The sequence below is a fragment of the Opisthocomus hoazin genome, chromosome 4 (assembly GCF_030867145.1).
Source record: "Opisthocomus hoazin isolate bOpiHoa1 chromosome 4, bOpiHoa1.hap1, whole genome shotgun sequence".
Taxonomy (NCBI): domain Eukaryota; kingdom Metazoa; phylum Chordata; class Aves; order Opisthocomiformes; family Opisthocomidae; genus Opisthocomus; species Opisthocomus hoazin.
Window position 1 is genome coordinate 5,068,406 of NC_134417.1, and position 23,461 is coordinate 5,091,866.

The 23,461-nt window shown below is 55.2% G+C and overlaps 1 protein-coding gene across 2 annotated transcripts in view; it reads left to right on the top strand.

Moving 5' to 3' along the window:
- The window catches only part of EPHB1 (EPH receptor B1), a 78,855-nt gene that overhangs the window by 34,504 nt on the left and 20,890 nt on the right, over positions 1-23,461 (top strand). For both annotated transcript variants that reach the window (XM_075417702.1, XM_075417701.1), the window contains exon 4: positions 22,056-22,211. In XM_075417702.1, the coding sequence (XP_075273817.1) occupies positions 22,056-22,211 (156 nt within the window). The remainder of the gene's footprint in view (positions 1-22,055; positions 22,212-23,461) is intronic.

Sequence of the window (23,461 nt, forward strand, 5' to 3'; positions counted from 1 at the left end):
GCTGGTGCAGTGGAGGGGCTTGAGGTCTTGAGAACCTCTAACCCCCTGGTAAGAGCGTGCTCCACCTACCCAGTGTTTGTAGTTTGGGGCAGGGCAGAGGTTGGAGGACAGCAGGACGTGAGAGGCGTGGGAGCAAGCCGGCTCAGGGTGGGCATTGGACCCATCTCCATGGGTTGTTTTGTTTCCTTTTCTCATGCAAACTCCCAAATGGTCATGATGTTTTCATGCGACCGAAGCTGTGCCGAGCAGACCCCTGTGCACTGGGAAATTGCTGAGTTTTCTGTGCTGCAGTGCCCATCTCCCACCGTGCTCCCACTGCTTGGTGGCACTGATGCTGAAGGAGAAGCCTCTTGTGCCACCTGAGCATGGGCGCTGTGTAGCTCCTAATGAGCATTTTGCCTTTGCGTGGGGAGCATGCCTGGCATTCATGCTTCTTGAGGGGAGAATTTAGGATCCCAACAGGTCGAAGGGGGTAGAAATGTTCTTTATGGATCAGCTGGTAGCATTTGGGACTCTGAAAGGCACTAAAGCACACTATGGCTGCAGACCGAGCGGGTGGGTAAATGGCACCAAGCACTTGTGTGATGACAGGACCATGCTGTTTTGATGACCCTGTGAGTGTGGATCAGGCACTGGTACAATGCTGTCTCCGGAGCAGAGCTCTGATTACTCCCCTCTCCCAGTCCTGTGAGAGTATTTCCCGGTTCCTGCATCAGGAAGACGGATGAAAGCTGGGACAGCAAGCGGGACCTGCGCATTTGAAGGTCCTGCTCAATGCTGGTGAGGAGCACCAAACCAATCAACCTGCCAGCTTGTCCTGGAAGTTCACTAAAATCAATCCTAAAAGCCTGAGCCAGGGCTAACATTAGGACCGTCAGAAAACTAACTGTGTTGGAGTAAAAATCTGACCTTGGGTTGGACTCCGGCTTCTTGGTGTGCACCCTTTGGCTGTCAAGCTCCTCCTTGTATCCCCATGGACCCTGGAGACCTCGAGGGAAGACCTAAGCCCCCTGCTGCCCTTCCCATCGGTCGGCGGGCAGGAGGTAGCACATTGCGAGGTTTAGAAATAATAATTTGTTGGTTTTCTATTTGCCTTCATGCTCTCGAAGGGGTCGTATTCCCCTGCCTTGTTCGCACCCTGGCTCCCGGGAGGTACGCGTTCCTGACATCTGCTCAAAGCCTTCGTCGACTTGAGATGAGCCACTTAAAGAGCCTGGGGGAACTGTCACCAAGGAAGAAAAAAAAAAAAATCCCTCGGTATTTTAAGGCTGAAAAAATGAGCTTAATTCCTCAGCAGTGGGGAAAAAAACAGGGTTGAACTGGTCTGCTCCCCCAGCCCTCTCTCATCCCTCCCCCCGGCCCCGGGATGGAGCCGGTGCCTGTCATGGGGCTATTAGACCGGAGCGGTTTTGTGCTGACGGCGGCGCTCGGGGCCGCTGAGGGATTCATTAATACCAGCTTTTATCGGCACTTAGCCGCTCGCGAAAGGCACAGGCAGAGCGCAATCTTCATCGGGGGTATTTCGAGTCCCGAAGAGATTAGCGTCGTGTTTTAGGGTCAGGGTGATGGTGGGTCGTTACCACTACGACGCTAAGATGGAGACGGGAGAGAGGGAGGTTTTCCTTATCGATCTGCCCCGTTATTTGTTTCCGTCCCGGGCTGGTTGGGCTTTGGCACCACAGACCTCCTGGCTGGTGCGAAGCCGCGTTGCTCTCAGCTGGGTGATGGCACGCCGTACCCGAAAACCCGGTGGGACTGCCTACCCCATCCTCTTCGGCACCTCGTGCCCGTGAGAGCTGTGGGTCAATGCGAAATGGAGGCTGTTATTGAATCCAAAATGAATAATTCATTTGGTGCGATAGCCCACGCTCCGTTCAGGTTGATATTAAATCCATTCGTCTTGCTCTGCCCCGTCCCTCAGCATTGCTTTATGGCTTCCTTCGGTGGTCGTGGTGCAATGCATCATGGTGCAGGGGAGGAGGTGGGAGGAAAAGCAGGAGCGGGGATCGCTGGGAGGCCAGGGAAATCATTGGAGACCCTTGGGTGAGCATGCTGGGTGGATTTTGCTTGCTCTCCTCGAGGAAAATTTTTAAACCCTTTCTCCGCTGGTCTTTGACTCTGAAACCTAATGATGGCAAGGTAAGGTAACCCCTCACTAGAATGATAGCTATTGTGGGGGGGGCGTCTCAGCTTTTATCCCCTGTGAGGATGGGGCACTGACTTTGTCTGCTGGAATCATGCTGACTTTCTCACAGACCTTCTCAGTACCAGGCAATACCTTAGTTGCGTGGAGAAGCCGGCAAAGGAAAAAGCCTGGAGCTAAATCAGCCTCATGCTGAATTTTTACTTTGTATTTATAAAGCCAGGGAGAAGGGGCGAGAGAGTGGTCCTGCTGCTTCCCGGGCTTGTCGCTCTCTTGTTTTTCCCCCCCTGGCAAAGTCCTGTCCTAGCATGGTCGGGAGCATCCAAGCTGCCGTAGCTTGGGACAACGGACGACCTGCTTGCTCGCAGCGGCTGGCGATCTGAGCTGGCAGGGGGGGCAAAATTAAAAGAAAAACCCCACAGAATAAGAACAAAGTTGCCCCTGGTTCCCCAGCCCTTCTTCAGCTGCTGACTGATGCACCGGGCTGTGCCGAGCCTTTCCCAGCGCCGTGCGTGGGTTTACTTCGGTCATCTTCATCCCTTTGGTTTCTTTGTCTCCTTTCTCTGTCCTTCCCTCCTGCCTGGTGCGTGGAGGGCTGGATGTGGAAAAGGGGGGGGGCACGCACGTCCCACGAGTTGAATGTCAAGGAGTGAGGGGCCCAGTGCCAGAGCCCCCGTTACCCGCCCCTCCTGCCGAGCAGCCCTGGCGGTAAGGATTGATTTATCCATCGCAGAAGGGTGGAAAAAATAGCAGCGCATGGGATTGATTAATTTGGTGGGTCTTTTTCTTTTTAATAATAATTATGAGCGTTTTGTAGTTGATAGTAGAATTACTAACGCTTAAAAGAAGGGAAGCATCGAGTTTTCCCAATCAAATCGTTGCTTGTGGTGAGGACTGGGTCTTTTTGGTCTCTCTGGTTGTGTCTTTGCCTGCCTTTTCCCTACGCCGTGGTCCTGCATGGTGCCCCTGTACTGTACTGGGGCACCCAGGAGAGGTTTTCTTGGTGACAAAAGTGATGTTGGTTTTGTCCTGGTGATGGATGGCAGAAAGGGGGGCTGTGGGCTGCCTCGCTGTGTCGCGGGGACACGGGGCCCTGCTCCCCTGTGCCTTGGTCCCAGGTGCTGCAGCTCCATGCCCAGCCGCCCTGATGCCTGGGTTGGGGTGAGCACGCCAAGCATTGCAAGGGCTGCAAAAAGGCCCTTTTTTTGCTTTTTAGGGTGGTTTTATTCTTTTTTCCTCCATGCTGCTGGTCCATGCACTTCCCCATGGCTGGGAAGCATCTCCTTTCCAGCCTCTGTGCCGGCCCCACCGCTTCTCGCCTCTCGACTGCTTCATCTCCATCATCTCATTCCAGCTTGCCTGGCCCACAAGTGATCTCTTTTTGAACACTTTCTCCTCTAAAACAAGGGGGGAAAAGCAAAGAGGTAAAAAGAAAGCGCTCACCCTGCCCTTCTCTCCTTCCGCCTGCCCTTGGATTTGGTTGGGATGCTTGGGAAGCGCATCCCTCTCCCCATGCCTGGTTTGGTGGCTGTGGGTGTTTGCCGGCCGGTGCTGAGGGTGGCTGGCGGAGGGGTGCTCTGGTGTCCCTGGGGTGCTATGGCATGATGGCGTCTGGGCCCGTCCCACAGCAGGGCCTGTGACGGGGCCGGCAGCATCCCGGAGTGGGGTAGGCATGCTGAGGGCTGGGGTGCCCACGGAGACCCCCGCTTGCAAGCTTAAATAATTGGGCTTCAAAACTGTCAGTGCTTCCTCAAGCTTTTTCCCTGAGGACAAAGATGAGGCCAAGCAGTTTGTTTCGAAAGCTTTCCGTCTCGGTCTGCGCCCATGGACATGTGGTTGGTGCACCGGCAGGTTGGGTGCAAGCGAGTCTCTCAGCTGATGCCTCCAGTGCTTTGGGTGGCTTTGCAGGGAGGGTGTTTCTCTGTGTGTTTGGAAGTCGGATTTCAAGCTCTTCTGCAGTTTAGCATCCCAAGGCGGGGTGGCCGGGCAGTGTGCCGGCACGCTGGGGCTGCAGTGGGTCTGCAGTGGGTCTCCTCTGGGAGAGGGCTATGAGGATGATGAGGGGACTGGAGCATCTCTCCTCTGAGGAAGGGCTGAGGGAGCTGGGCTTGTTCAGCCTGGAGAAGAGAAGGCTGTGAGGGCACCTTATAAATGCTTCTAAATATCTGAAGGGTGGGTGTCAGGAGGATGGGGCCAGACTCTTTCCAGTGGTGCCCAGTGACAGGACAAGGGGCAATGGGCACAAACTGAAGCAGATGAAGTTCCAGCTGAACACGAGGAAGAACTTCTTCCCTCTGAGGGTGACGGAGCGCTGGAACAGGCTGCCCAGGGAGGTTGTGGAGTCTCCTTCTCTGGAGATATTCAAGACCCGCCTGGACAAGGTCCTGTGCAGCCTGCTGTAGGTGACCCTGCTTCGGCAGGGGGGTTGGACTGGGTGACCCACGGAGGTCCCTTCCAACCCTGACCATTCTGTGATTCTGTGTGATTCTGTGATTCCTCCTCCCTGCGCATTGCTGTGCCTCTGCTCCGGTGGGACTTTGGACACAACCATCAAAAAATCTGCTTTTAGACTGAAGTGAGAGCATCCACGCAGCCTTCCAGCCCTAATGGCAGCAGGGATGTCCAAAGGACGTTTTATTCCGGGTTTAGCCGAGCCACAAACCTCGGACCACGCAAAATAGGCCTTTTCCTCCTTTTTTTTTTTCTTTTTTTTGCACAATATCAAGTTTCCTGACCCTCTCCCACCCGGTGTCAGCCCAGGCCGCTCTCCCCGGCTGGGCCGTGCTGGGAAGCGGCAGCTCTCGCGGCTCTTCCCGAATCCGGGCGGCGATGCCGGAGGGATGGAGGGATGGAGGGATGCTCCCCGTGGGCTTTGCCTTCGCCCGGCAGCCGTCTCCTCGCTTCCACCGCTGGGTGGAACAGCCAGCCCAGTTTTACCACGGCCACGCTGCGGAGGAGAAGCGAGTGAATCACTGCGCCTCGGGGGAAAAAAAAAAAGAAAAAGAGAAAAGTGTGATTTTTCTTAAATTATGCCTTAATGAAGGCAGCCATTAACCCCCGTAATAATTTTGCGAGGAAAATGTCCAGGAAAACCTTGTTAAATTTTTTTTCTAATGAGCGTGATGGGTTTAAATGGAAATCTTAATTAGACATTATTAGCCAAAATGTTCCTTGGGTGGATTCAGGCCCTTTTCTCTCCCCGGGTGCAGGGACGGGGAAGGACCCTGTGCCCTGGCTGCTGCCGGCGGGGAGGCTCCGGCGCCGCAGCCACCGCTCCCTGGCTCTGTCCCCCACATCCTGAGCAGAGTCTGGGTCATTCCTGTGATCCACCCCCCTCCAAAGGAGAAATGAAGGAAAATCCTGGAAAATACCCTGGGGAAGGCGTGAGTGGGGGCCGGGTGAGCATCGCACGGCTTGCCCCGGCCAGACCGTCGCTGCACGTGTGGCTTTGGAGGGGTTGGGGAACGGCCCCTGAGCGGTGATGTAGGGCTTCATTTTTCTACATATAATTTTTTTTTTCCTTCTCAAATCATACCATGAGCTGTTTATACATTTCCCCTCCCCATAATGACAGCTTTTGAGTGTTATATTGATTCCAGTGTTAAAAGAGGTAGAAAATCCCCTGTTGATTTTTTTGGTTTTGGGATTTTTTTTTTCCCCCAAGGGTCTTTTCATGAGCCTGTTTATAAATGGGGGCATGAATCTGCTTCCACACCCTGGATTTCTTAACAGCCTGTCAAAGAAACTTTCAGCAGCAGCTGCAGCGCTTGGGAAAACTCATCTTTTTTGGGATATCGGGGTGCAAAGCTCCGTGTGAGGCTTCCAGGGGCTGCCGGCGTTCGTGGGCATGGATCCGTGAGCACCCCTGTGGCAGTGAGCCTGCAAACCCCCCCCGGCTTTCCGCTCGCACCAGCCCAGGAGAGCCGGCTCGCAGCCCGCTGCCGCCGTCGTGTCCAAGGCCCTTCGCTCCCGGCCGGAGCGGGAATTGTTCTCCCGGACAATGGGAGAGCCGCGAGGAAGCGCAGGATCCGGCCCGTGTCCGGTGCCCGCATTGTTCCCACCCTTGTTTGCAAACGGCCAGCACCTGGCAAACCCAGTGACTCAGCCCAGGGACTTTGAAAGCTTTTCTATAAGTTTTTTTTTTTCTTTTTTTTTTTTCTTTTTTTGAAGTCACAAGAGAGCTCTTTTGGGGACGGCTCCAGCCATCGTTGTTTTTTCTGGTTGCTCTCAAGGGCTGGGGATCTCACCCATGGTCGGGGCTGCGCCGTACAGCCCACGGTGAGCTCTTTGGGAGCCAGCATCTCTCCCAGCTGACTACTAATAATAATTAAAAAAGGTTGTTGGGTTGTTTTTTTTTTTTGGTACCCCAGCTGGTTTGTAATGATAATTGAAAAAAAAAAAGAGGAGGAGGTTTTTTTACCCTAGCTGGCTAGTAATAACAGTAAAATGGACTTTTTTCCCCCCAAGCTGTGAGATGATTCATCAGCGCTCCCCTGTGCAGGGCATCGGTTGGGAGCCGTGCCCTGGGGTTGCAGTCAGGCTTTGCGGGTCTCCTGCGACCTCTGCTCGGGGAACAGGCCTTCGCCGGTGATGTTTGAATAAGTGAAAGACTCGTTGCGTAAACGCAAGCCGTGAATAAGCCAGGGGCGAGGTGGAGCGAGTCACTCTGCTGCCCCTCGCCTTGCCCTCCCGTGGCCATCAGGGTTTTGCACGGGTCGGACCTGCCAGCCGGGTCCCGGGACAGCGCGGGTCCGTGCAGAGGAAGGATGGAGCCCACCAGCGTGAGGGGGAAAACAAAACCAATTGGCGCAGATTACCGAGGTTTTAATTTTCCACCCCGTCCAAACCCCTGCATCCGCTACCCGGGTCGTTCTGCACCCGGACGGTGACAAATGGAGCGGTGCCGTGGGTGTTTGCTCCGAGTGCGTTAAGAGTGGTCATTTGTCACGCTGGGTGTCTTCTATCTCAGAGGATGCGTCGAGAGCAGGAGCTCAGTGATTAAATCAAAGCACCGCTCGCGCACTGAAGCAGGGCTTCGGAGGAGGGCTTGGGAGCCGTGGGGAAATCCATCTGTCTTCAGCCGGTGCAGGAGACTCGCGGCCAAAAAATGATCCACGCCTTGTCTATCGGGGCGTCAGACAGACTAAATATTCAGTTGCGGGCAGCTCGAATGAAGACATGCAAACCCACACGAGGAGGGAATTGATGTTCTCCCACCTGGGGCTCCCAGGGGAGCCTCACCCAGCGAGCAGCAACTGAGAAAATGTGATTAATGGCACGGAGTGAAACTGCATCGCTTCGTTTTTGTGTTAAGCCCGGGACTCATCTGCTTGTATGATATTTATGGCAGGAAAATGGGTTTTTGGACGGAGAGAGCTGTAGGATGGGGGTAAGAGCTGGTCACTTCAGTGCTCCTGGCACGGCCACATTCTGCATGGGCATCGCTGACCTCCCGTCAGCAGCATCCGTGAGAGCAGGGAGCGATGCCTGGGCTCACGCTGCCCTCGTCTCATCGCTGCCTGGGACCTTTCCACAACGGTGCTCTGCTCTGTGTGGGCAAAGCTTTGCTCTCTCCTTGCGTTTTTGGGTGAGGGTCGCAAAGCACGAGGCTATGTGCCGTGCTGGAGGCGGAGGGCTCCAGCCTCGGGTCTGGTTTCTGGGCTTTGCTGTTTAAAATCTGTCCGTAAAAGCAGAGGTGTCCTGGGGAACCGATACACGAGGGGAGTTAGGGGTTGAATTTCTGCTCTAGGTTGACTGACTTTCCTCTGCTGGGTCTGCAGCCCAGAGGACCGATTGCGTGTGAGGGTGAGACTTGATATCAACCTATTTTGATCTGATTTTTTTATTTATTACCTATCTGCATCCAGGCATGATGTCACCAAGGCGCTTAAAACCAATCGCTCAGTAAACCTGCCCTGGATGTAGCTTTGGGATGGGTCGATGGATGCCGGCACGCGTGTCCCCTCCGTGGTGCAGAGGGAGCCGGTCGCCCTCCTCGAGAGCAGGGATCTCTTTGATGCTGTGGATTTTGCTCTGTTGCAAAACAGGGAATCTGGAAGTTTGAAATGGTTCTGGGCAATGGCAAAAGTGCATCTCTGCCTGTCTGGGTGCTGCCAGGGACTGTCGTCTTCTGGCTAAACCCTGATCTCCCTGTTTTGCCACAGGCATCTGTTTTAAACATGCCGGGTGAGCGGGGCCAGCACTTCCATGCCGGGATGAGGGCATCAGGGTGAGACCTGGAGATATCGCACACCTCCTGTCTCCGCATCCGATCTGCTCGCGAGCTCTCAATCAGGTGTTATTACTTAAGACAACTTATTCTTAGAGAGCCCAAGGTGCAAATTATGTTTCACAGCTAAGAAAAGCTTCCCGGAGCTGCTTACGTACAGTAAATCCCTGCAATCTCGGGTAGCTTTGACTTACGCGTAGCAGATGTTGAGGATGGAGGAGACTCTTTCTCTTTCCCCGCTTATTGGTACCGTTGGAGTGGGACACCTGGGGATTTCGGTGGGGAGAGGCCAGCTGTGCTTAGCGGTGGGGTTAGTGGGGGTTGTCCACTCGCAGCCCCCTGCCTTGGGCACCTGTCCTGTCCCTGGCAGTGGCACCAATACAGCGCCAGCACGTCCATGCTGTTTGCAGAAAGTCTTTTCCCAAAATCTGGTTGCTTTTGGGCAAGTTACCTGCTTCCCCACCATGTCGCAGGGATGAGCTGGTGCAGGAGTCGTAGGATCATGGAATGGTTTGGTTGGAAGGGACCTTCAAAGGTCATCTAGGTCCAACCCTCCTGCCATGGGCAAGGACATCTCTTGCTAGATCAGGTTGCTCAAAGCCCCATTCACCCTGACCTTGAGCACTTCCAATGATGCGGCCTCCACAGCTTCTTTGGGCATCCTCTTCCAGTGTCTCACTACCCTCATTATAAAAAATTTCTTCCTTCTGTCCAGCTTAAACCTACCCTCTTTCAGTTTGAAACTGTTGCCCCTTGTCTTGTCACTAAAGGACTGCTAAAAAGTGTCTGTCTTTCTTACAAACCCCCTTTATATCTAAAAGGCCTCAGTAAGGTCTACCCGGCGCCTTCTCTTCTCCAGGCTGAACAGCCCCAACTCTCTCAACCTTTCCTCATAGGAGAGGTGTTCCAGCCCTCTGATCATTTTTGTGGCCTCCTCTGGCCCTGCTCCAACAGGTCCAGGTCTGTCCTGTGCTGAGGGCTCCAGAGCTGGACGCAGGACTCCTGGTGGGGTCTCACCAGAGCGGAGCAGAGGGGCAGATTCCCCGCCTTGACTGGCCACACTTCTCTTGATGCAGCCCAGGAGATGGTTGGCCTTCTGGGCTGTGAGCGCACGTTGTCGGCTCATGTCCAATTTGTCACCCACCAGTCCAGCAAGTCCTTCTCCACAGCTCTGCTCTCGATCCATTCATCCCCCAGTCGGTACTGATAGTGGGAGTTGCCCCGACCCAGAAGCAGGACCGTGCACTTGGCTTTGTTGAACTTCAGCGTTCACATGGACCCACTGTTCTAGCCTCTCAAGGTCCCTCTGGATGGCATCCCTTCCCTCCAGCAAATCAACTGCACCACTCAGCTTGGTGTCATCTGCAAACTTGCTGAGGGAGCACTCAATCCTATTATGTGTGGATGAGAATATTGAATAGTACTGGTTCCAGTATGGACGCTTGAGGGACACCACTTGCTACTGGTTTCCATTTGGACATTGAGCTGTTGGAATGCCGCCTGCTCCAGCTCCATGTTGCTTGGCAGTGAGCTGCAGAGGATGACGTACCATAGCTTTCCACCCTCGCGCTTCCGCCTGGCAGCTGCTTTGAGCCACTGCTTGCTCTGTTGGGCAACGCTCACAACCAACAACCCGATGGTAGTTACGCTGGAGCTGAGTTGCGTCAAACTACCATAACCTGTTCTCTGGTTTGAACGCTCCTTCGAACTCTTTGCAGGGATCTTGGTTGGTTTGAACCTGGTGGCTGCTGAGCTGGGTCTGGTGTATGGGGTCTCCAAAACAGCAGCACGTCCATTGTGGGACAAACATCTTCTCCACCTCCTCCCTGTGCTCTTGATCCGCAAGCTGGCCTCTGCCCGCGGGACTGAGCATCTTCTGCAAGCCAGCCTCGTGTGGGAAGGAGAGGATGGAAATTTGGCGCTGGCCAGATTTTCCATTGGTAGGTGTGATGCTGCAGGAGAACCTCAAAGGATGAGGGGACATCAAACTGTTTTGTCTACTCGTGGTCCTTGCTCCTCTGCCCCCCGCACCACAGCGATGCACTGCCTGAGGAACCCATCTGTTGTTTTTGCTTTTTCATCTTTCCTCGCTTCCTATTTCTATCTGGTAGTGGAGCCCAAGTGCTACGAGAAATCATTTTTTTTCCCCAGGATATTTCTTTTGTAGCGAATGCCTGGTGGCAGCTGGGCTCGGCTGCCAGGGGGTTGGGATGCTCCTGGGACCGGCTCTCCTGCCAGCTGGAGCGGGGTTGGGAAGAGTTTTTAAGCTCAACCGAGTGTGGAGAGCAGGGAATTGAGAAGGAAAGGAAAAATTTTTGTGGTCCCCTGTGCTTTCCCATGCTGTTATAATGGGGATGTTGGAAACTTGGGGTGAAGGTGGTGAGGTGGGGACTCAGCCAGCAGCTTACTGGGAAACGGTGCTTGGAAGGGAGTGATCTGGACTGGGAAAAAGGAGGCGTTATTAAAAAATAAATTGTACAGAATTTATATAAGTGATGGTAAATTGCACCCGGCTGCAGGCAATATGGCTTGCTGCCGGAAATGCCACCCCCAGGGGTGGAATGGGGATGCTTTGCTCACGCCGGCGTGGGATGACGGAGGCAGTTTCCCAGGGGCCACGTGTGGGCAAGTAAATGTGAAGGGAGGAGCAGCCGGTGCCTCTGGTCCCCTGGTCGGTGCCGCGTTTCCCCGCTCCTCTCTGCGGCTGGGTAGGAAGGCACCTTTCCTCTGAGGAACAGTAGTTATGGCTCGTTCCGTTATAAATATTCATAGGGGAGCTCTCTTAATTACTTTTCTAATAAATTCCATGCGTGGGGCTCTTGGGGTGGATGGGGGATGTGGGAAAGCAGTTGCACCTTGGTTGGGACGTCATCCCCTTGCCGAATCCATCCTTGGGCATGGTCCTCAAGCAGCTGGCCAAACCACAGCCCCCGAGGCTCATCTCTGCTGGGATGGGGGTGTCCTGCTCTCTGATGGGACATCCCCTATCCCAGTGCAACCCAAGACATGATGTCCTCCAGTGCTGTGGCATGGACATGAGGAAGCCGTGTGTCCGTGTGTCCCTGCCCGTGCCGGCATCCCCACGCCGGCAGCGTGAGCCTGGCTCCGTGGCTGAAGCTCTCCCCCAGCCCCATCCTGGGGTGACTCATTCTTCGCGGCATCAGCACTAACGAGGAACCACTTCAGACATAATTAATAAGCACTTGATGTTCTCTAGATTGAGGGGGATACTGCATGATGTGAGCTGGCAAAGGAGAACAAGGTGCTTAATTAGTTCCTGTTAGGAACGGGAGATGTTTGCTTCCCGGCCAGGCAGGCTTTGGGCTTCGGGGAGCCTGGGGCGATGCGCCCCGATTTTGTGGGTGGAAGAGGGGCTGAAGTTAGAGTGACATTGGTGGTTCCCGAAATCCCCAGGGGGGCTCTGCTGGTTGCAAAGCAAAGAGGCATCGTTTTCAGGGGGTTTCTAACTGCAGCCCCTGCCAGCACCTCTGTACCTGGAGGAAGAGCCACTCTCTGGGATCCACCAGGAGTTCTCCTGGCAGCTCGCTTTCCTGCTCATTAGGTGGCTCGATAGCTCACGTAGGCGTTGAGGGGTGAACGCGATGTGCTGGGTTAAATGGTACATGAAAGTATTGGCTCTTCTGTATGGCTTCCAGTCCGTGTCCATCGACTCTCAGAGTCTGACGCTGCTGGAGTACATGGGGAAAATAATCTCACTCCGTGACTCCTGTATCGAGCGTGATGTCTGGGGTGGGAGTAAGAGCATCTTCTGGGGCTTCTGTTTTTGGGATGTGGGTCTTGATCCCCCCAATCATTTGCTCCAGACTCATTGGGATGTTTGTTGCTGGTGATGTTGCAGTGTTGGGGAGGTGTCTGCTAACCTGCGAGCGGTCCTGGTGGTCCCCTCTCCAGCTCGTGCTTGGCCCAATTGACCAGAACTAGTGTAATCTGGTGCACATCAGCATCAAGACCCGCCTGGACAAGGTCCTGTGCAGCCTGCTGTAGGTGACCCTGCTTTGGCAGGGGGGTTGGACTGGGTGACCCACAGAGGTCCCTTCCAACCCCGAACATTCTGTCATTCTGTGATCGCTAAGGCAGCACGTGAGCGTCACTTGCCTTAGCCACAGCAGCCACCCTAAGCTCCCTAAGAGCCTTAGTTGTATCACCCTCATTAAAACCAAGAGTGCCCTGGGTTGTGAGGGTTTCCTGAAATCCAGAGTACAGCTATCCCTGTGGTTCAGATGGGGCACCCAGCTGTGATAAGCCACCCTATGTGTTAAAAGTGGGTGACGTGGCGGTGCTGGGGGTGCCGGAGATGGGGCAGGAGCAGCCTCCAAACCCCCGGGCAGAGCTCGGCTTTGCTGCCCTGCCACCGCAGCCCCAGCGCTCCCCCGGCCGCTCTGCTCCCGGGGCCGTCCGGCTCGCCGGCGGAGCGCCCATCCAGCTCACCCATTTTCTCCTTAATTTGTTTTTCATCGCCGGCGCAGGATGGATTTCTTGGCTTCCTCCCCACCCCGGAGCTCTGGTTTTGACTTACAGCAGGGATGTAAATGTTCATCTAGTGCTGGTGAGGGCAGGGAAGCCCAGGAGTAGGGGGTTGGACGCTGCTGTCTATTTACTGGTAAATCAATCTCCCCTTTGCTTATATCACGTCCCGAGGGAGAGCAGTGTCGTGGCGTTTAATTTGCGGCTACTGTGCAGACAGCTCCTGGCCCCGCTGCCCAGGAGGGTTTGAGGCAGCAAGGACGAGCCCAACCCTGTCCTGCTTGCAGGGCTGACAGCCCCGGCAGAGTGAAGAGCCCGTGGCAGGCTGCAGGCGCTAAATATATTTTTAAAGAAGGGTATAAGGAGGTTAAATCGCCTCAAATAACTGCTGAGAACTTCATCCCCCTTCATTTGTTGACTCAGAATAATAAGCTCGGGAATAAGCATTAGGATGGTGAGGAGCATCCAGTGCCAATCACCGCCGCAGCCACCTGACCGCCGGTCGCTCCACCGTCAGCCTCCCTGCATACGTGGACAAGTTGTCGAACGTTGGATCAAATTATTTAGCGTTTGATGACTGAAAGTGGGTGCTCGGAGCGGCAGTGCTGGCCTCTTCCTTCCCTGCAATGCCTCTCTCCTCTTCTCCGTAGCGGTGCTTTAGTTCCCGAGGGGGAAGAGCTGAAACACGGGGGAGAAATGGAAATGGGCTGGGGGGTCTCCACGAGCTGCCCCATGTGCCCACCAGCTGCGTTCCCCCCTGATTTCACATGCGAAAGTGCTGGAGCAGAAAGTCGGGCATCGTTTCCGTGGCTGATTTATGGAGAGGAAGGGAAGCCGCCAGCAATGTGGGAGCTGCGGCGTGAGACCGGGCAGCCTCAGCCCGGAGCAAACTGGAAACTAAAGCGGAGCAAAACCCGAGAGGGAGAAAAGTGATTTGCAAGAGTGACCCTGAGAAGTGTTGGCTTTTTTCCCCCCCGAGGACTGTTCTGGAGAGCCAAGCGAGTTTCCCTGCTCTGTGGTGAGCTGGCAGCCCCGCGGGGCCGTCTCTGCCCAGGGCTTGCGTGCTCTTCTCCTTCTCATCCAACAAATGGATCTGGGACAGATTTTGTCTTTAGACCTTCAAAATCCCCCCAACCATGAAAAACAGAGAAAGCCAAGCCCAGAGTGGTGATTAAATGGGCAAGCATGGGAAGATGGGTGCCTCGGGCAGTGAGCAGCAGGGCACATGGGAGCCAAAACTGGCTCCTTCCATGCCCTGCTGTGGGCTTAAACTCGTTGTTTAGGGTCACGATACCAGCTAAACAGTTGGTGTCGAAGCTCTTCTGCATCCAGAGACCCTTAATTTTCCAAAGCTCACCTTCCTGGAGGAGAACAGCTGCTTCTGGTTGAGCGTTGGCTGCATTTTGCTTGCAGCCAAGCATGTGGGGCTCAGTCTGCGAGCACCTCGGTCTTCCCCAGGGGAGCAAATCCTTGGTTGAGGAGGGATGGGATTTTCAGGAGAGGTGGTGAACATGGATGCACCCACTCCTTGTTGCCTCAAATTGGCCTTGCTTAGCCACCTGCCCCGCAAGCGCCTTTGGAATCACAGAATCACAGAATGGTCGGGTTGGAAGGGACCTCTGTGGGTCATCTAGTCCAACCCCTCTGCCGAAACAGGGTCACCTACAGCAGGCTGCACAGGACCTTGTCCAGGCAGGTCTTGAATATCTCCAGAGAAGGAGACTCCACAACCTCCCTGGGCAGCCTGTTCCAGGGCTCCGTCACCCTCAGAGGGAAGAAGTTCTTCCTCATGTTCAGACGGAACTTCCTGTGCTTCAGTTTGTGCCCACTGCCCCTTGTCCTGTCACTGGGCACCACTGAAAAGAGCTTGGCCCCGTCCTCCTGACACCCACCCTGCAGATATTTAGAAGCATTTATTAGGTCCCCTCTCGGCCTTCTCTTCTTCAGGCTAAAGATCTGAATCCTGCCCCGTGCCTTCCCTCTTTGATTCGTTTCTTGGCTGTGAGGAGGAGTGCGGAAAAAAAAGAAAACCAAACCCAAACCCTGAGAAGGGAAAAAGCAAGTTGAATTTTACTTTTCCTCCATGAATAAACCATGGCGGGCTGGGCTCAGAAGGCGCTGACTTTAATTTACACGTGTCCCACGGCGGTTCTAAACCTGTTCCTCTGGAGGTGAAGGGCTGGTTTAATTAACCGGCTGCGTCACGGGGAGCTGGGGCCTCTTTCCTCCGCGTGTCGGGGAGGGATGCAGCCCGTCGCCCGCAGAACGCGAGCCCGGGTGCTGGGGAGCTCGTGTTTATCTCGTGAGCTTCTGCCTGTACGGCGCTGAAATGCAGAAACGCACTGCAACGAGGCGGGCGCTGTTTGCAGTTCGGCTGGGCGAGCGCTTGGCCCCGAGGTGGCTCTGGGTGATCCGAAATCGCGAGAATCCGTGCGTTTGGCTATGAAAATGGTGGAAGTTTGCACCAAAATGAGGTTTTATCCTTTGCTGGGACATGTCTCTGCCGGGTTGACCTGTCCCTAGGGTGCTGAGCTCCTTCCCTGGAGGAGCAAGCGTTTGTCTGCCTGTCCAAGGGTGCTTCAAGGCTGGGGATGCTCGGACTCTGGCGTTTCCCCATCTGGGTCCAGCTCCTCACCCTGCCCCGAGGACTGGATGTGGGAAAGGAGATTTGGTGGCTGATGGGGCGTTTCGGTGCTGGGTCTGATCCCCGTCTCGCTGCAGGTCAGGCAGGCAGGGTGCGTGCGATGGGCACCCTCCCACCCCTCCTCGCCGGAGCGTGGCATTGCTCCGAATACAGAAACCTCTCCGGATTAATTTGCAGATGCCTGGCGGAGGGCGGCATGGCAGTACACCCGCCGGCACTGCCGGCTGCCTCCCGAGCTCGCTGCGGCCGTGCCAGGGCTGAGGAGCGCGGGCTACAAGGATGATGAGGGGACTGGAACATCTCCCCTACGAGGAGAGGCTGAGGGAGCTGGGCTTGTTCAGCCTGAAGAAGAGAAGGCTGCGAGGGGACCTAATAAATGTTTCTAAATATCTGAAGGGTGGGTGTCAGGAGGACGGGGCCAGACTCTTTTCAGTGGTGCCCAGTGACAGGACAAGGGGCAATGGGCACAAACTGAGGCAGAGGAAGTTCCGTCTGAACATGAGGAAGAACTTCTTCCCTCTGAGGGTGACGGAGCCCTGGAACAGGCTGCCCAGGGAGGTTGTGGAGTCTCCTTCTCTGGAGATATTCAAGACCCGCCTGGACAAGGTCCTGTGCAGCCTGCTGTAGGTGACCCTGCTTCAGCAGGAAGGTTGGACTAGATGACCCACAGAGGTCCCTTCCAACCCTGACCATTCTGTGATTCTGTGATTCTGGGAGAAGCGCTTGGCTGGATATGAAAGGGAACTGGAACATTAAAAAGTAGAAATAGGGGAAAAAAAAAAAGCACAAAACAACCCCCCAACTCCCTCCCCAGTGTAGGAGGGAAGGGATGACGGGAGAGCATCAAATCAGGGATGCGATTAAAGCTCTGGGTGCCCGCTCCCTGCTCGGATGTTTGCGGGGAGGATAACGAGGGAGATGAAAGCGGGGTGGGAAGGCAGCACCCTCGTAGCCCTTTGAAGACGGGGAGATGGCAGCCCCCGCCGGGGAACGGCGGCGTGTGGGTGACAGCTTGCCTGATTCTGCTTTTTCTTCCCCTCGAACTGCAGCCTGCATACCTGGTGTCATCATCACATCAAAGGGATCAAAACCCAAGAGCGCAGGTTGCATTGGAGCCCGTGGTGGTGTGGGTGACCCCGGGGGACGCGGTGCCACCGGTCACCCTGGCACGGCGAGTGGGAGCCGAGCCGGCAGCCACCCCGGAGAGCCGATCCGGCTGCCGGAGTGCCTGCCCTGTAAGCACAACATCCTCGAAACGTTGTTTTCCTGTAGCACGCAATTTTGTGTGGGTGTTTGTTTGCCTGGATGGTGTCTTTCAGCTGAAAGCATCTAGGGGGGCTTCCGAGCCTGTGTGCAGGCTGTGCCTGGAGGCAGCGGGACAGGGAGGAGAGCTGCCTTGCTGCTAAAACACCCGTAATTGGGGCTGATCAGAAAATCTCCGTTGGAAGGCTGAAAAATTGATGGGCTTGTATTTTTTTTTCTTCCTTTTGTTTTGTGTGCTTAAAGATAAACGCATTTTATGTCAAAGGCGTCTGCAGAATGTACAAGGGGTTTTCAAGCAAGCGTCGCCTCTTTTTTTAGATTTCATCCAGAATTGTGAGCCTCGTGCAGAAAGCGTCGGTTTTAGGAGCCAGGCTTTTTTCTGAATGAAAAATTGTCGTTTGCAGAAAGGGGGCGAACGGCCTTGAGCCCTTTTCCAGTGGGTTGTGAGTGCGATGAGCCGTGGTTCTTCCTTTATTCGTGGCCTGTGGTGTCCTCAAACCCATCATGGCACCTTCCTGCTGCCCGTCTCCCGGGGGTGCCGGTCGGTGCCAGCCACACGGCTTTCTGGAGCAAGGCTGGATCATCCAGGCTTTTCCAGTGTCTTTGCACGTGATGGCACTCTGCCTCTGGCTTGCTTGAGGGCATCGCCTCGTGCAGCACCGTTACTTCTAACCCATCTTTTCCTCCCCGGCTGTGCTGGTGTGACCGTGGGCGCATGCGTGTCCTGAAAGACACTGGTTTTGCCCTGCAAAGGCGTTGACAACAAGCCTGGACGACCCACAGAGGTCCCTTCCAACCCCTAACATTCTGTGATTCGGTGAAGACCTGGCCAGTGTGGTTAGCTCTGCCCCAGCGGGGACGTGAGGGGCCCGGGAACGATGAGACAGTGCCGACTCGGTTCGCTGCGAGCAGAGGGAGCTGCGGTGGGGTGCTGGGGAGGAGGTGGGGAACCGCGAGCTGAAGTCTGTAATTCTTTGCAGAAGCTCCTAGTTTAAGACCTGGTGAGGAAAAATGCCACTCCACGTACCTGGGGAGCTTTAGAGCAAGTGAACATAGAGGAGATTTCTTTCTTTTTCTCTCTCTCTTTCTCTCTATCTTTCTTTCCCTCTCTCTTTCTCTCTTCTCTCTCTTTCTCTCTTTCTCTCTTTCTTTCTTTCTCTCTCTCTCTCTCTTTCTCTCTTTCTCTCTCTCTCTCTTTTTCTTTCTCTCTTTCTCTCTTTCTCTCTTTCTCCCTTTCTCTCCCTTTCTCTCCCTTTCTCTCCCTCCCTCCCTCCCTCCCTCCCTTCCTCCCTCCCTCCCTTCCTTCCTCCCTTCCTTCCTTCCTTCCTTCCTTCCTTCCTTCCTTCCTTCCTTCCTTCCTTCCTTCCTTCCTTCCTTCCTTCCTTCCTTCCTTCCTTCCTTCCTTCCTTCCTTCCTTCCTTCCTTCCTTCCTTCCTTCCTTCCTTCCTTCCTTCCTTCCTTCCTTCCTTCCTTCCTTCCTTCCTTCCTTCCTTCCTTCCTTCCTTCCTTCCTTCCTTCCTTCCTTCCTTCCTTCCTTCCTTCTTTCTTTCTTCTTTTTTTTTTTTATGACTAAAGCTTCCCTGAGAGAGTAATTAAAAAGTGCAAGTTCCAGGCATTAACTGAGAGGATTTAATCTGAAGAATGAAACGCTTGGATACCGCTGCGCTTGCAGCCTTTCTGCTGAGCGTCTGCTCTGTTGACGGTGGCTTGCCTTGAGCAGGAGCAGGGCTGGATGAGCGGAGAGATCTTGCTTGCCTCCGGCTCTTTCTAGGGCTCCTGGCACCCGAAATATAAGGATGCAGGACACACGCCGTCACGACAGGAGAGCTGTCGCCAGCAAAAGGCCTCGCGATGCTGCTGCGTGCCGTTACTGCGTCAGTAATCCACCCCGCTCCGGGGAAGCTGCGGAGCGAGGAGGGCGGCAGCGGTGGGGGTGCCGGTCTGCGGTGCCTTCGCTGGGTGTTTTGTCCGTACAGCTATTCCTCCCCCCTCCCAAACCCTTCAGCGATGGCATCTCGCTGCAAGAAACCTGGGTTTAAGCAGCCCCCCCGGTGATGCTGCCTCCCACCCCCAAGCGCCTGTGTCAGCTCTGGGAAAGGGGTCCTGCCGGGAGACCCCCGGCCCTTGCTGCGTGCCATCGCCGGCGTGCCGGCAGGCCGAGCGATCCGCGGGCAGCGTTGGGGTCTGAGGGGGTTTACGGGCTGAGCAGGCAGCCCCGGCCAGCGCTGAAGCCCCTGAGAGGCACGGCCGGGATTCGTTGCCTCCTCAGTTACAAACACACCCCTAGTGCTTAAACGCAAGGAAATGGATAGTTAAGCACATCATTAATCTTATCCAGCCCACATAATCAACAATCAATTAATTCTTCTCCGGGCTGAAGGGATGCAGATTGCGCCGCAGCCTGGGCACCGGCAGGAGCCTGTTTCTGCAGGGAAAGCCGAGGCAGAGCCTTGTCCTGTGCTCAATCCGAGACACTACTGGGGATCCTGACCTTGGCAGCTCTGGGAAACTTTCTTGCAGCAGCCCTTAAATCAAGGCAAATGCTGCACTTGCTGTTAGTGGGGTGATTTATTCCTCCCTCCTGGGCTCGAGCCCTCTGTCCGAGCCTTACGCCTGGACCGAAGGATTATGGCTCCCGCGCTGCGTGGGTTTCCATAAATCCTGCTGCGACATCGCAGGGACTTGCGGGGTTTCAGCTTCTTCTTGGGCAGCAGGTTCGTGGTTTGGGTCCCCCAGAAACAGGGGGTGTGGGCAGCGACAAGAGCAGCGGGCTGCAGCCGGCAGCAGGTTTGGGAGGGAGGAGAAGGCATCCACCTCCCCCGAAACTGTGGGGGAGCCTTGGGCAAACACAGGGTAATGAGATGAGAGAAAAGCTAATTGGTAATAATAATGATTAAGAGCCATGTGCTTCAAGATTACAGGAGTTTACGAAGAAGTGAAGTGAGAAAAGAAACCTGAGGACACTGGGTTGCAGTGTGCTTTGTTCAGGTGTTTTGACAAGCATTGCTTGGCTTAATTGTAATTAAAAATGAACAAGTCCCTTCAACTGACCCACCGACATGTCCCCCATCCTTAAAACCAAGGTGTGCTGGTAGCGCTGCGACCCTCTTGTCCTCACTCGCCTCCCTCGTTCTCCTGTCCCCTACCACAGAAATCCAGGCGGCTGTTCCCCGGTACCGCTGCCCTCTCCTACGTGCTCCTCCGAAGAGCCCATCGTGTTCCAGGGGTTTTTCTGAACACGTCCTCCAGCTCTGGAGCTGCTCCGCCGCCTACCCGCAAGTCACCCGTTGCACATCTCATGGATGCTAACGCTTGCTGGCAGGCGTGCAGTGATGCTGGGACGTCGTGGGGAGGCCCTGGTGGGAAGGGAGAGGTGAAGAAGTGGAGATCCACCTTGAAGTCGTGGTGTCCACATGTGGTTGTGTCTCCTGCCTCATGTGTCTGGTGTAACTTGGTGTCTCCTTGTGCTGTTACAGGGTGCAGGGCTTGCTGTGTGCATGGCTTAGGGAAGGGTCTGTGTCCAGCTGCCTTCTACCTTGGCATCTTGAATTTCACCCTCAAGCCCTGATGTGCCCACCCCGTGTCCTGCCATGCATGGTGGTCCCACGTGTCCGGCTGCCCATCTGCACAGGTCGGTGGGTGATGGCCCTTAAGTGCTACCGTAAGAGGCCATCCATACGTGTGGGATGGCTGCGGTGGGTTGCGGTGGACTGAGAGGTCCTCCCGTGGTGGGGAGGAGGAAGGGCAGCGTGAGGTGGTGGCTGATCCCTTTGGGATGCCACGTCCCCGCTTGGCTGTTGGCACTGTTGGAAAGCGATGGTTCGTCACAGCCGGTTGCATGCCTCAAGTAGCGGGGGGAAAAATCCCCTGAATAATAAAATTGTAAAATATTGTTTTGATTTATCCTTTTTTATCGTCTTTTAATATCTGGAAAGACGGTGTGAGCAAGAGGCCTTCATGAGTTTTGAATGACGGGTTAAAGGGCTCCAATAAAGATTAGATGGTCCACTATCTCCCAAGGAAATTGCATCAAAGTGGTTACTCCTGCTTGCTCCTGTTAATTTCCTCTTCACGGCTGCTAGGAGATGCCTCATATCCTGATGCAGCAGACAGGGGCTAAGAGGCACTTTCCATTATCTCAATCATCACCATGTTTATGAGACACTTAGGGTGTTTCTCTGCAGAGCCATGCCTTGGAGGTGACAGCATGGCGGGGGCAGAGCTGGGAGCCAAACGGAGGTGGGACCACGCTGTCTGCGAGGCCAGGAACCATCCCCCCCCGGGCGGGGTGGTGGACCTGGATGGAGGTCTGGTCCATCGGGTACATGTGCCAAAATACAGCCTTCGGTTTCGTAGGGGTCAGCTGAGGGTTTTGTTAGACGTTGAGGATGGATGAGCATCTGCTCGTTAGTGCTTCGTTGGTGAGGACGGGTAGGGTGGGGCAGGGCCAAGGGAATCCATCTTTGTCGCTCCATCTTCACCCTCTAACTGCAGAGCAGCGAGACGCTTGATTAATGAAACCTCCCCCCCGTCACTGATTAAAGCCTTGCCGTAACTGGAGCATCTTCTCGTTCACGAATTTGTTACCATTTCCTGCTTGAATGAACTTGGAGACCGAAGGCTGGGAACGTTATTAGCCCCAGCCCTGGGCTGCGGGGGATTAACGGGCTTGACTCACAAGAACGCTGTCATGGGCATTACGTCAACTTTTAATTAAATAGTCCAATTTTGTATGAAAAAAGAGATGCGAGACGTGAGCCGTGCCGTTGGGGTGGCGGAAAGGGACGTTTCAGGTCGGCAGAAGGGGAACGCTGTCCGGCCCCTGCGTGTCCGTGTCCGCATGGGTGCTGCTGGGGAACGGGGTCCCGCAGCCCCCCGCCATCCCCCTGCCTGGGTACGAGTGGTGGGGAGCGAAGCCGCTGCTGCAGCCCCCGCGCTCTGCCTGGCTAATTACCGTATCGTTGCGGAGAGCGTGCGCGTTTTAATTAGGCTTAGTTCCTGTTCCAGATGAGGGCTGCCTGATGTCTTCAGGGACGCTGTGCAAAACTTGCCCCTTGCTGTGTGATTTCAGCCTTTTCCTGGTGGCTCTGGCAATTACGGCCACCCCAGCTTCGTGGGAAGGCACTGACCTCTTTAGCTCCGATACAGGTGCAAGGCTTTTCTGCATCTTATTTTTCTTTTCTTTCTTTATTTTCGTTTTCTTTCTGCCCCATATCAAGGACGGGATCCGCTTCCACCTCTGCCCCGGCGCGGTTCGGCACCCAACCGCTTTCCTCTCCTTTCTCTTGCAGCCTGCCCGGCGGGGACGTTCAAGGCCAGCCAGGGCGCGGGGGTCTGCACGCCGTGCCCCTCCAACAGCCGCTCCGCCGCCGAGGCCTCGCCGGTCTGCACGTGCCGCAATGGCTACTACCGGGCGGATTTCGACCCGCCGGCGGCTGCCTGCACCAGTGAGTAACAGTGTCGGGGTTGGCAGGGGGGGCTGCAGGGTCTCGCTCTGCTCCGCTGCTGGGGAAGCGGCAGGGATCAAGTCTCACCCCGTGAGCTTTTTCATCTGGTTTTCTCCCCCTGTCCTCCTGTGGAGGGGAGTGAGAGAGTGGCCGGGTGGACGTCTGGCAGCCAGCCGAGGTCAACCCACCGCAAGGGTTTAGCTCTGCGGTGGGCGGGGGTACCCGTGTTGAATACCCTTCCCTCTCCGCGTGGCACAGCACCTCCTCCACGTGCTATAGAAATGCTCCTTGCACCGACACGAATCCCTTCGCCGCCGCGCTGGCACGAGCAGGTGATGTCTCGTCACCCTTTGCTCTGCTTTTCCGGGACACCGCCGGGGCACGCGCGAAACGATCGGCGATGGGATGGCCCCGCAGCCCAGCTTTCCGGCTGCCATTTGGGTTTATACTTCACCCTGGCAGTGGCAGTGATGGCAGGGAGATAGTACCCAGGATAAATTAGAATTTAAAGTTATCTGCTGTTGCTGCCTTGTTCATAGTCTCGCAGAAGGAGTGTTTTTTTATAGGGGGAAAGGGTGCATTAAGCCTTGGTATTCAGCACAGCGTTGCGTGCGATGCATCGCTGCTCGGCTCCCTGCCTGAGCTGCCTGGGATGGCAGCAGCAGCCTCAAGCCTGTCTTTTGGTGAGAAAAGAGCCCAAGAGAGAAAAAGAGCTGCTGTGCTCTTCAGCTCGCTGGGAACATGAGTCTCAACTTCACCTCCCCCTCCCCAAAATACCCTCCAGGCCCTTGAATCAGCCCAGCAGGGACCTTTCGCAGAAGGATGCTCCGGACCCTGGGTGCTGGGGACTGCTCGAAATGCACGTGGGAGACGAGGAAAGGGTTTGCCTGTTTTGCTGTATCACTTGAGCTGTCAGAGCGGAGGTAGTCGGCAGGTAGCACAACTGCAGATAAATCTATCTTTCTTTATTATGTCTCGTTACATAGTGGATTTACAGTATCGCTGCGCTATAGGAACACAGTATAAAAAAGTCCATTTGCTGATTTTTATTTCTTCTCGTCGAAGCTTAATTTTACAGTGCTCTAATTTGAGGTGCCAGCTGCTCACTGACAAAGTTTCTCCGTGTCAGAGGAGTGAACAGCGGCGTGGAGCTGCGGGCGCTGCCCTGGGCTGGAGCCCTTCCCGAGGGCGATGCCTGCCAGCACAGTTCCTGCCCCGTACCCCTGGCAGAGGAGGGAAGGGGCTGCAGC